Here is an 11,628-nt window from a genome sequence, read left to right as displayed (position 1 = left end):
GTCCATGCAAACTACGTGTAGAAGTTTTAATTAACAACGGTCCTAATATGCGAAAAGAATGTTAGTGGTCCATGGTAGAATATAGCCAATAAAAGTAGACAAGAACTAAACGAGTGACACCGGTGTGAAAGTCATGAAGGCACAATGATTTTGTCATGAAAAGGGCGCAGCATGTCTAAGAAAGGAAAAGAGCAGACAGAATGACAGACAATGCTGCAATACCGGAAATCGTCGTCTCGGTAGCGCCATTGCCAGTTGACGCAGCTCCCGCACCAGAGGCAGTGCTGGTCGCCGTACCACCGGTCGAACCCTCCTTCGACGTTGCTTTCGAGGTATTTGCAGAGGTCGATGAGGTAGTGGTTACGGTTGGTCCGTCAGTGTACAAAGCTGAACTTGCGAACGAAACACAATTGCTTGATGCGGGTATCCTCGCGGTGTAGGGAATGGAGGTGATAGGACCGAGGGACTCGGCAGGCTGAGTGTAGGTCATGACAACGCCGCCCGAGGTATAGATGCCGGGGGGGTCCTGGTTATCGCCCTGGCAAGACTCGAAAACACCTTGTTGAGCATTGTTGGGTGCATTGTAGGCACAGCCAATACGATCGTAAATGTGTTGACATAGATCAGCTGGGTTGGGTCCAGAAGGATCGCAAATCTTGAAGCAAAAAGCATTGCCACCCATGAAACTAAAACATTTCAGCAGGAAAATAAACGACAGTTGGAAAAAGGCGTACTTGTGCCATTCAATAGCTTGGGTATAAGTACTATTGTCACTGCTCCAGCCAGTAGTGTACATGAGACCACCCATGGGATTTCCACGCTAATATATAAGGATGTCTCCATCTGGAGATTCACGAAAAGTGGAGGGACTCACGAGATCGGCGCCATGCGGATCAAGCTCGCCTCCGTAATCCCCATCTTGGATATTAATTTTTGTCTGGTCAATGAAACCGGTGACCTGCAGATACCCAGGCGTCCTGATGAACTGAACGCCCTTCAAAGTGCCTTCAGGCATCAGACGTGTCCCACGACCTTTCTTGGTGCACCACGCAACCTCCTCGCCTTCAGTGTCGGCGATGGTGCTGTTTGGCTGGGAGGGGGCCCACAAGCAGAAATCTGAATACAAGACTTTAGCAAAAAAAGAGACAATAGAGAAAAGAGAGCAATCTACCATCCAAGGCGTTCAAAAAAGAAGTTTGGCAAAGGGAGTTCTGATTTTCGGTGGTAGAGTTGCACAAGTTGTAACCAAACTGAGTTCCTCGAATCAAGCCTGTGTCGGTATCAACTTTGTAGGGCTATAACCTCGCTCAACATCAAAAATAAAGGTATGAAGAATGCGCAACATACTATTCCAGAAGGGTAAGAAAAATGCTTCGATGCCAAGGGCGTTGCAGGATAGGTTCCTGTAGCATCTTGGGCCAGAGCGGAAGAGCCCGAAAGCGCAGCAACTGCGAAAAAAAGAACGACTGCGGCCATTCCAAAAAAAGAGAATCGGGAGGGAAAAACTAAATGCTAACGAGTGGATATAGGACCCGAAGTGGCGGGCGTGATGGAAGGTGCCGCTGCGCAGTCGAGTTGAAATACTGACATCAGCGGACTTTAAATCCCACGCGTTGCGCACAGATCACTTGTTGATTGACGCGTGATCATTGATCAACTTGGATCTCGTCCGTGACGCGTCTTAACATCGTACCACCACCATCTCTCTTCAGCTGTCTCAGTCGCGTTCAGTCATGCCAAAAACTAGCAAAGGTATTTTATCTGTGTCTCTGTGAACAGCAGGCTCCTCACATCCTCTTAGATTCTTCTGTCAAGGCCATGTCCAAGGCCTCCAGGACCAAAACTGGTGAGTATATGCGCCTTTCACTGATCGACGTTACGCCCACGCCAAGGTAGCTAAAGAAGGCAAGGCACCACGCGAGCCTTCCAAATATCAACAGTTTATGTCGGTCCAATTGAAGCTTTGGAAGGAGCAGAATCCTGATAGGTCTGCGAGGGATGCCATGAAGGAGGTTGGTTCTCGCTTTCTTTATGTCTATACCTGGATATATACACATACACTCAGGTTGCTGTGCTGTGGAGAGACTCCCCCGAGAATCCCAACCGAGGCAAAGCACCGAAGCCAAAGAAGAAAAAGGCTGCCAACTCTGGCTCATCATCCGAGCCGTTCTCGTCGTCACAACCGCGCTCATCAGACAAGGAGGGCGCCCCCAGCCGCGACCTTTGATTTCTGTTCTCTTTTGCATAAGTCTCTCTGCTTCTGGTCTCTTCTGCACGTCTTGTTTCTTGCATGCTCCTGATATTGCTTTTGTCCTGGATTGTCGTCTGCCGTGTTGGACTTCGTAGCCCTTTTTTGTCGTCGTGTCTGTTCGTACCTGTGGTTGGAGGTCTCACGACTGTTGTCTGCTTGTGTGGTTAAATTACTGTATCAGCAATGCTAGAAACTGAACCTGTATCCATCTTTGCGTATTTCTTAGTGCTCCAAAATATGGATGCAAAATCTGTTTATCACTTGTGAAAGTATGTATAGTACTATATCAATATGAAGCGCACGTGATGGTGGGAGATTTGAGGATCGTCGGAAATGACGCATTGTTTATCACAGGAGTGTTAAGCAAATTGATGAGTCATCACCTTGCCCTGAACTTCGAATTTCTAACCACAGTTACCTGCCAATACAAACGTTTACGACAATGGGTAAGTCCTACGACCATTCCATGTAAGTGTATTTAACGCAAATTTCAGGTATCCCCAAGGTCCGTGTGTTTGGCAAGATTGACAGACCAAAGTACGAATTGACCTGTCCATGCTCAGTTTTTCAGATACATATCGTGCGTGACTCTGAAAAGTAACACAATATAGGATTGAACCGACATCCTCTCAGAGAGCGTTACCCGCTAACTTCCCAATTTATTCAGGAAAATAAGATACCTGAATTTGGCAAGTTCTATTCACTATCCTGAAAGCATTCCGTTGACTAAACTATTTTTCTGCAGACAATCTCTATCTGGACTTCAACTCAATCATTCATAACTGTTCGTTTATTCTTACTGCATGTCCCGGGAACATGGCTTTAACACATGTCCAGGCTCACATCCGAACGACGACGATGCCCATTTCAGACTCTCAGAGGAACAGATATTCACGTCTATTTTCGCGTATGTCGACCATCTTTTCGGAAAGATCAAGCCAAAGAAACTGTTTTTCATGGCTGTTGATGGCGTTGCCCCGCGCGCCAAGATGAATCAACAACGAAGCCGGCGGTTCAGGACGGCAAAGGAGGCGAAGGAACTCCGAGAGAAAGCAGAGGCCAAAGGGGAGAAACTGCCGGAGGAGAAGGCATTTGACAGTAACTGTATCACTCCTGGTGCGCTACGTTCTCCATCCTCGATCTGTGGTCTGACCATGTTTCAGGGACGCCCTTCATGACCCGTCTCTCCAAACAGTTACGATATTTTGTGAACAAAAAGATAACTGAAGATTCAAATTGGCAAAATGTGCAAGTGATTTTGTCTGGACACGAGGTTCCGGGCGAAGGTGAACACAAGATTATGGAATACATTCGTCTCTCTCGGGCACAACCAGAGTACAATCCCAACGTCCGTCATTGTCTTTATGGCCTGGATGCCGACCTTATTATGCTTGGCCTGTTGAGCCACGATCCACATTTTTGTTTATTGCGTGAGGAAGTCAAATTTGGTCCGGCGTCGAAGAAAAAAGGTGGAACTAAGTGCGCGCTTTTCTTTATCTCTTTGACCCGGTTCACTCACGATACATACTATAGTTTGGAAAGTATCAACTTCTATTTATTGCATATTTCTCTCATGAGGGAATACCTTGATCTTGAATTCCACGAAATTGAATCACGGCTTCCATTTTCATATAGCCTTGAACGTGTTATTGATGATTTCGTTCTTCTGGCCGTATTTGTGGGTAATGATTTTCTTCCAAACTTACCCGATCTTCACATACACGAGAATGGCCTGGAGAAACTGTTTGACGTGTATAAGACGGTTTTACCTGGGCTAGGTTTGCTTTTACTCTTCGACACCGTGGTATGCATCTGACATATTGTAAGATGGATATCTTAACGAAGGAGGGACAATCAACCTGTTACGGCTGCAAGTGATTTTGGACGAAATGGCCAAGTGGGAGCAAGAAGTATTCGAGAAGGAATATGCGGATCTAAATTGGTACAAAGGAAAGCAATCTAAACATGTGCAAGAGATGGAGTTGGCACGTAGGCGGTCAAAATTGGGTGCGCTGAAGTATTACTACTCGGTTATGCATGCTCATCCTTTTACTCGCAGTACTGACACGCCCTCAGCGCGTGATATTTGAGAAAGTTCACGAGTTTGTGCTGGGAAATGACAGGAAGGGAAAACTGGCTCTGCCGAACGGTTTTCCTGCGCGGGAGCGGAAGTTCATTGGTTCTCTGGCTGAAGAACTCCATTTGTCGATCACGTGGGATGAGTACGATGAGGATGTCAATTTGGTTACCTTGAGGTTTCCGGGTACTTTCGAGGATTCATCTTCCTTGAAGGAGGGTGAACAGGAGAATGACGAGAAGGACAATGAAGACGACGGAGAGTGGGAAGATACCGACGACGAAGACGAAGAAAGCAAAGCGGCCATTGAAAGGATTTTGAAGAAGTATGCAAAGGCATCTGTGATGGATGAGGATGAAGGTGGGAGCTTCGATGCAAGACATGAACGATCTATCCGGGAAAAGATGGATGAATGGAAACGGAATTACTATAAGGTGTGGCTTTTGATCTAACGTCGACGCATCGATTAAACGCCAATATTAGGGAAAACTAGAGATATCATACGATGATCCGAATGCAATGGGTGCCCTCACATGTCGATATGTAGAGGGCCTCCAATGGGTCATGCATTACTATTATAGCGGAGTCGCATCATGGGGATGGTTCTACGACTACCATTATGCGCCTAGGATATCAGGTTTGTCGAGTCGATTTCTCCGTGGCGAATTGCCTAACTCTGAGATGAATTTCAGATCTTCGGGATGTAGATAAGATGACGTTCAACTTTGAACTCGGGGAACCGTTCAAACCGTACGAACAGCTCATGGGTGTGTTGCCTGTGGCTAGCAAGGACCACATACCGTTAGCATTCCAGGTATTTTTTACTTGCTCAATTCACCCTGGTGATGGCTGATACGTTTCTAGGATCTTATGTATGATCCTAACTCCCCCATCCTGGATTTCTACCCCTTAGAATTTGAGCAGGATCTCAATGGGAAAAAACAAGATTGGGAGGCTATCGTTAAAATCCCTTTCATTGAGGCTAAGCGTTTACTGAAAGCGATGACCTGTAAGCTTAATTCACAATCCTTGCGTTAATGACTGCTAAGGTCTTATTCATAGCCCGTGAACATCGATTAACTCCTGAAGAGAAGCGTCGCAATGGCTTTGGTACCAGCACAAAGTTCACGTACAGAGTGGGTGGCGAACCTACCCTATACCCCTCCTCTCTCCCGGGGTTCTTTCCGTCGCTACAACATTGTATGTGTGTGATGGAACCTTTCGATCTGCCTACGCTAGATGGATTGCACCTTCTTGATGGCTTAATCGAAGGCGTTTCACTGGGCGCTGATGCACTCGCTGGGTTTCCTTCCCTCAAAACCCTGCCACATACATCTGTCCTTGGTTTCCATGGCGTCAATGTGCACGGGTCGGAGAGCAGAAATAAATCAATGGTTGTGCACATTAAGAATCCACACGAAAGCCGGAAGATTGGTGATATCGTTAATGAAATGGTCGGACAACGGTCATTCATTGGCTGGCCCTTCTTACAGGAAGGCTTAGTTGTGGCGGTTTCGGATGCTCTCTTCAAATATGAGAAGATATCCGTGGTCCCCGGGACTGCACCCAAGGTAGTGTCAAACCCGCACTCCCCTCAAGGCCTAAACTTTTGGAAGATGAAGGCGGAGCGAATAGAGCAGATATACTCGAAGAAATGTGGGGTGATCACGGGAAATGTAGAAGTTCTTCTCCATGTTCGGCCATTGAAAGGTGCGATACTTCTTTGGGGGTGCAAAATATATCAGCAGTCTGACCGGTGTCGTAGGATTGAAGCGCCTTGGAGATGGTGCCTTCGTGAAGGATTACGAAGGCAGCGAGAAAGAAACGGAGCAGGCCATCCAGATGACCCTGGGACATGTAACATCTGAAGATCCCCGGTATATTGAACGTCCTGCGCCGCCACTGTCAGAAGAGTTCCCCGATGGGAGCAAGATCTTCTTCTTGGGTGAGCATGCTTATGGCGTTGTTGCGCATGTTTCCGCCACGACAGAAACATCCCTTTCCGTTAAACTTGGAGTGCGTGATCAGTAACCTTTGCCGACTAACGTCCGTGGCTGATCTTTGTCAAGTTCTTCCCGTCCGAAAAGTCCGAGAACGACAAGTTCAAGGCGATTATCCAGGACCGGACTTCTGAGCGGTATTATCCTTCGTTCAGGGCGGCCGAGATGGTCGGCATTTCTGGGCGTGCGTTATCAAAGATATCATCGAGTTTTATGGTCATAACTTCTGACGGCGTGAAAAACAACCTGGGTCTAAGCCTTAAATTCGAAGGTAAATCAATGAAGGTGATTGACTATTCACGCAAAGAAGGTCGAAACTGGGAATTTAGTGAGAAGGCAATCAAGCTCTTAATAGATTACAAAGTAAGACCCAATAATTTCCGACTTTCGCATATGGCTAATGTTGTTGACAAGACAAAGTTTCCTGATATCTTCCGTTCACTTGATGAACCCGGAGATGGTGGGTCGTAATAGAGACATAAGTCATGTATATTCTAACATTATCTTAGCCATGGCCAAAGCGTCGGAAGTACTATCTGTGCCGGATTCCGATGGGCGTGTCCGGGAAATCAAGATCTGGCTCAAGACTCAAGGCGTTCGCGATTTTGAGCCTGTATCATTGTTTTGCGATCAACTGACAAAGGTGACGACCCTCATTTCAATCAAGTTCTATTACATCGACTGAGTGTTCTGACAGAACATGGTCAATGAGATCGAGAAAATGGCCGCCTCCTTCAATGCGAACAAGTCTCCTACGGCCATGAAGAAGGCATTCGTCAACGGTATTCCTCGGCAAGCCGTTCTCAAGCCTGCTCATGCCGTGTATCGCCTCCAAAATCAACATTTTGCACTGGGAGACAGAGTCACCATGATACAAGATTCTGGAGCTGTGCCCTTGGCCGCCAAAGGCGTTGTCATTGGGCTGAATTCCAAATCCATGAACGTGGTCTGGGATGTCCCATTCATGTCCGGAACTACATTAGGCGACAAGTAAACCTTATATCTTTTGTTTCCGTCCTGATCACGAATCATTCTTCTTTTGTTTAGATGCTCACAGTATCGGGGATTGACCGTCGACTTCAATTCCTGTCTTAACTTGACCAATCCCCAGTTTGTCACGCCTACCAATCCTAAGGCACCATCGGCAATTACAACGCCCCTCAAACCGCGTTTTGGCCCACGTCCTACTATTCCACCTGCACAGGGACAGCCATCTGCCTCTGCTTTTAGACCAGCTCAACCGAGTCAAAAGTAAGCCGTTTTTGGAAACATATGGACAATACTAAGTTCCTTACTCCGTCAGACCATTTTCGCCTGTTTCCATCATGTCGAATCCTCGAAGAGGTCGTGGTGGATACGTAAGCAGACGTGGCGCGGTACCGACAGGAGCTCCTCGATCGCCAGTGCCTGGAGTTGAGCCCTCTAAAGAATTATCTGCCCCGTCTACGAATGGCCCGGCTCTGAATTCCAGACCAATACGTGGTTTCAACCCTGGACGAGGACGGGGAGGGTTTGTCCCCGGACTTCGGGGTAGGGGAGCGTTCATATCTAATATGGATCGTGGTCGCGGCAATTCTCCGTATCGAGGTCGAGGTCGTGAATCATTTGCTGCTCCTTTGCCATCATAATGTACTAGTTTCTCGTTCCACTGTAGACAAATTCCTCTTTGACCATACAATGATGTTATCGCTATACAGGTTATCTTATTGTTGTTGTATTCTATCACTCGCAATATTAGGACACCTAGGAATGTCTATCTACAGGGGGTTACACTACGTGAGTGGCCGAAAATTACGGAATTTGCCCGCGCGAAACCCAAAGGAGGTTCATAACCATTCAACAGTCTGCGGATTCTCAGATCAGTTCCGGTCTTTTCCACATAGGAAAGAAATTCGCACCCCCGGAGGCTTTGAAGAGATGTCGTAGGTAACACGATTAATGCCTAGCACTTCATTGGTAATACGGGACGAGATCCGGCGAAGGACCTCTGCTGGAAAGACATACCTAACGACACATTGAGCACAGCAAATGCATTGCATGCCAGGGACTTACCAATCAGCAGTCATGAAATCCTCGGACTGCACAGCGCGTAGGGCAATGACCTTTGAACGCGAGGATCAATTCAAATACAATCGGCGGAGACACAGAATTCGGGCATACTTGCTCGTAGGTTCTCTGATCACCCATAACTCCAACAGCTCTGACAGGTAATAGGACGGCGAACGCCTGAGCAATCTCATTATACAGTCCAGCTTTACGAATCTCCTCGATGTAGATGTGATCAGCTTGTTGGAGTATCTTGACCTGATCGCGCGTGACGGGTCCGAGGATCCGTATTGCCAGTCCAGGTCCGGGGAAAGGATGTCGCTGAACGAGCGGCGCAGGAATAGACAGTAAACGCCCCAAAGCCCGGACTTCATCTAAGTATGTCTCAACATCAATGAAATCAGTGCGGAGTTAGGTAAGTCGTACCTTTGAATAGCTCCCTGAGAGGTTCAATCAACTTGAGCTTCATGTCCTTGAGAAGACCCCCAACGTTGTGGTGCGTCTTGATCGTAGCACTAGGTCCCTTGAAGCTGATGCTCTCAATGACGTCAGGATACAGAGTGCCTTGCAGCAACCACTCCACTCGTCCTTTTCCGTCCTTTTCAGCCTCAATTTTCGTCGCTTCTTCCTCGAATACATTGATGAAAGTGTTGCCGATGATCTTGCGCTTTTGCTCGGGATCCTCTACTCCTTCCAGGCGTTGAAGGAAAAGGGAGGACGCATCAACAATAGTAAGGTTAACGCCAAGATTTTTGTTCAGCATCTCGTCAACCTGGGCGGCTTCATTAAGGCGAAGAACACCATTATCCACCATGATCGCATGAAATCTAAGATATGTCAGAATATACTCGTAACAACGAACCGAGGAACCAACCTATCGCCGATGGCTTCATGCATGAGCTTCGCGGCGACGGTGCTATCCACACCACCGCTAACAGCGCCGATTACACGACCTGAAGAGCCGCAGATTTCTCTGATGCGGTTGATTTCCTTGCCAATAAATTCTTGCTAGAGAAATGTTAGTACACAGAAACAAAGACAATCATATGCAGATGCACACCATCGTCCAATCAGGTCTGGAACCGCATATTTTCAAGATGAATTGGCCAATGACTTGTTTACCGCGGGGGGAGTGAGTCACTTCTGGATGGAACTGGATCCCATAGAATGGCTTCGAACTATGAGCGATGGCGGCGTATGGAGCAGTACTCGTGTGACCAATAACGTGGAAATTGGGTGGCATTTCCGTAAGTTGGTCACCGTGCGACATCCACACCTGTGAAGCGATCAGATACGCATGCTTTTTCAAGTACACCGCTACGTGACTTGCCTGCATTTCGTCTCCTAGGCCCTCAAATAGAACCCCGGCGGACGAACCCGTATCTTCTGCCTTGACGATCTGAATTTGGGCAAATCCGTACTCTCGGTGATCGCATTTCGCTACTTTTCCCTTCATAGTCCACGCCATTTCCTAGAGTCATGTGTCGTCAGGATGAGAAGACGACCGTGGCGCTAAATCAGGTGCACCTGCAATCCGTAACAGATGCCTAGGACAGGAACCCCAAGGTCGAATACTGCCGGGTTAACATGAGGCGCGTCCTTGTCGTAGACAGAATATGGTGATCCAGACAATATCACACCTTGGAGGTAAGTTAACCTCCTGTGCTTCCGAAAACTTTCAAATGGAAACCTTTGGGCTTGAAATGGAGATCACTAATTTTCACCGTGCAAGGCATTAATTCGGCATAGACATTGTGTTCGCGACATCGTCGGGTAATAAGATGGCTGTACTATGGTCAATATTTCAGCCAAAAGATAGCAAAATTGCTTGGAAAGCTACCTGTGAGCCAAAATCAAGGATCAAGATAGTATCGAAGGAATCGTGTATTTCAGCCATGGTAGAACCGACGATAGAGAAAAAAGTTCGGCTCACCTGTTCCACTTCAATTTGATTTTCGAACAGATTTCGGCCCCTTTCACAGCACGTGATGTTCGCGTCCGAAGTTCCCAAGGCAATTTGAAATTTGCAAACCTCTTGTTATTGCTACCCACCATCATGATGATATTGTGCCTCCCCTGGTTCCTGGTCCTGACTTACCTTCCACTTTAACGCCAGGAGATTTTTATACAGTACTTTGCTTCATCAGCATACTGTTTACTAGCTGCCACCAGCGATTATTGAATAGCTGTACTGCAAGCTCTCACGGGCTTGCCATACGTTCGGCTCTCTCTGTGTCTGTTTTTCTTCTGGTGGAAAGTTCCAACCGCGAAGGCCGAACCTTCGTCGTCGTCTACAGCAGGCCGTTAACGATTCGTTCGTCTGAGTACCTGAAAACTCAGTCGCCACTCACAAGTTTCCTTCTATTATGTCTTGCTTTGACCTAGTGCCTGTGCCCCTTGCTATACATTTCCCCAGCGCCCGCAGTCACAAATTCACAATTGAGACCATCTCTCTATGTCTGCATACGTTCACCGCCGCGTTATCACTCGATATATCTAAGAGAATGATGAAGCTGATAGGCGGTACTGAGTGTCGAAGCGCGTAGTTTCACGTGGGCATGCTCCTACGCGATGCATTGTGCTGACGAAATTAGAGCCAACACTCGCCAAATGACATGTTTCATATACTGGTAAGGAATCATGTTATTCGTGATACAGATCACTCAGTATGAGCGCGATAGGTTGCGCTTAGAACAGGATTGGCACTGTCGTACATTGTTTGGATTATATGCCAACCGTTGACGGCCTACCCGTCTACCCTCTAAGCGACGTTTTGGCATCTGATTATTTGCGCATTTCCATGTGAGTCTGTATCTCTGAATTCTTATTTTTCCTGTCCTACTCAATGGAAGTGCGAACATGTTGTCCAAATTACAAAGTTAGAAACTATCTTAGTCCATGTTCAGGGTGTGCTGCGTTCTGGAAAGAGGGCTCCTTCCGAGATGTATCTTTCTGGCAGGAAATATGCCCTATGGACCCCTATGACGCCTCGCATCTCTAAGCTGCATGTCCAACATATACTAAATCCGCTTGGCCCACTGTGGCGCGCCCTGGGGTTCTTGGAATTCTAAATGTTTTCTAGAGTTTACCACACAACAGTACCTAGGCACAGCGAGAGAAGCGCGATTGGTCGAATATACACTATCATCGAGCGATGTTCGGCGGTTGATTATTATGCGCGAAGCTTATTGGCTTCCTGGATTTCCATGGCCATACTGGGCGATCTGAACGACGTCCAAAGCCCGCAATGACGA

The 11,628-nt window shown here is 47.3% G+C and overlaps 4 protein-coding genes across 4 annotated transcripts; 2 read left to right on the top strand and 2 right to left on the bottom strand.

Moving 5' to 3' along the window:
- Positions 1-175: 175 nt before the first annotated feature.
- BT62DRAFT_916469 (uncharacterized protein) lies at positions 176-1,476 on the bottom strand (the record flags this gene model as incomplete). Its single annotated transcript, XM_043183991.1, has 5 exons — positions 176-686; positions 735-820; positions 875-1,116; positions 1,172-1,295; positions 1,348-1,476. The coding sequence occupies 5 exons, from the start codon at positions 1,474-1,476 to the stop codon at positions 176-178; spliced, it is 1,092 nt and encodes a 363-aa protein (XP_043044968.1).
- Positions 1,477-1,701: 225 nt separating this feature from the next.
- Positions 1,702-2,453, top strand: BT62DRAFT_927171 (uncharacterized protein). The gene is made up of 4 exons (XM_043185191.1): positions 1,702-1,752; positions 1,802-1,846; positions 1,897-2,012; positions 2,066-2,453. Exons 1-4 carry the CDS (start codon positions 1,734-1,736, stop codon positions 2,225-2,227), a joined length of 342 nt encoding a protein of 113 aa, XP_043044967.1. The 5' UTR covers positions 1,702-1,733; the 3' UTR covers positions 2,228-2,453.
- A 3,266-nt stretch (positions 2,454-5,719) lies between these two features.
- Positions 5,720-7,956, top strand: BT62DRAFT_883045 (uncharacterized protein; the record flags this gene model as incomplete). The annotated part of the gene is made up of 8 exons (XM_043182731.1): positions 5,720-6,038; positions 6,094-6,344; positions 6,398-6,691; positions 6,743-6,788; positions 6,838-6,971; positions 7,026-7,318; positions 7,376-7,579; positions 7,632-7,956. The coding sequence occupies 8 exons, from the start codon at positions 5,720-5,722 to the stop codon at positions 7,954-7,956; spliced, it is 1,866 nt and encodes a 621-aa protein (XP_043044966.1).
- A 3-nt stretch (positions 7,957-7,959) lies between these two features.
- BT62DRAFT_984573 (GMP synthase) lies at positions 7,960-10,301 on the bottom strand. The gene is made up of 11 exons (XM_043189869.1): positions 10,215-10,301; positions 10,065-10,164; positions 9,902-10,014; positions 9,705-9,845; positions 9,435-9,650; positions 9,249-9,382; positions 8,801-9,201; positions 8,489-8,748; positions 8,381-8,430; positions 8,227-8,332; positions 7,960-8,172 (listed from the first exon to the last, which is right to left on the bottom strand). Exons 1-11 carry the CDS (start codon positions 10,269-10,271, stop codon positions 8,155-8,157), a joined length of 1,596 nt encoding a protein of 531 aa, XP_043044965.1. The 5' UTR covers positions 10,272-10,301; the 3' UTR covers positions 7,960-8,154.
- Between the last annotated feature and the right edge of the window lie 1,327 nt (positions 10,302-11,628).

This window comes from Guyanagaster necrorhizus (assembly GCF_019112545.1).
Source record: "Guyanagaster necrorhizus MCA 3950 unplaced genomic scaffold BT62scaffold_3, whole genome shotgun sequence".
NCBI classification, from domain to species: Eukaryota; Fungi; Basidiomycota; class Agaricomycetes; order Agaricales; family Physalacriaceae; genus Guyanagaster; species Guyanagaster necrorhizus.
This window is presented reverse-complemented; position numbering and strand designations above follow the sequence as displayed.

Excerpts from the sequence above, each read along its gene's own strand:
- BT62DRAFT_984573 (XM_043189869.1), bottom strand. The coding sequence starts at position 10,271 with ATGGCTGAAATACACGATTCCTTCGATACTATCTTGATCCTTGATTTT. Across the intron at positions 9,383-9,434 it reads CCAGACCTGATTGGACGATG|CAAGAATTTATTGGCAAGGA; the intron begins GTGTGCATCTGC and ends ACATTTCTCTAG. Across the intron at positions 8,749-8,800 it reads TCTCAGGGAGCTATTCAAAG|ATGAAGTCCGGGCTTTGGGG; the intron begins GTACGACTTACC and ends AGACATACTTAG.
- BT62DRAFT_927171 (XM_043185191.1), top strand. Across the intron at positions 1,847-1,896 it reads GGCCTCCAGGACCAAAACTG|CTAAAGAAGGCAAGGCACCA; the intron begins GTGAGTATATGC and ends ACGCCAAGGTAG. Across the intron at positions 2,013-2,065 it reads CGAGGGATGCCATGAAGGAG|GTTGCTGTGCTGTGGAGAGA; the intron begins GTTGGTTCTCGC and ends ACATACACTCAG.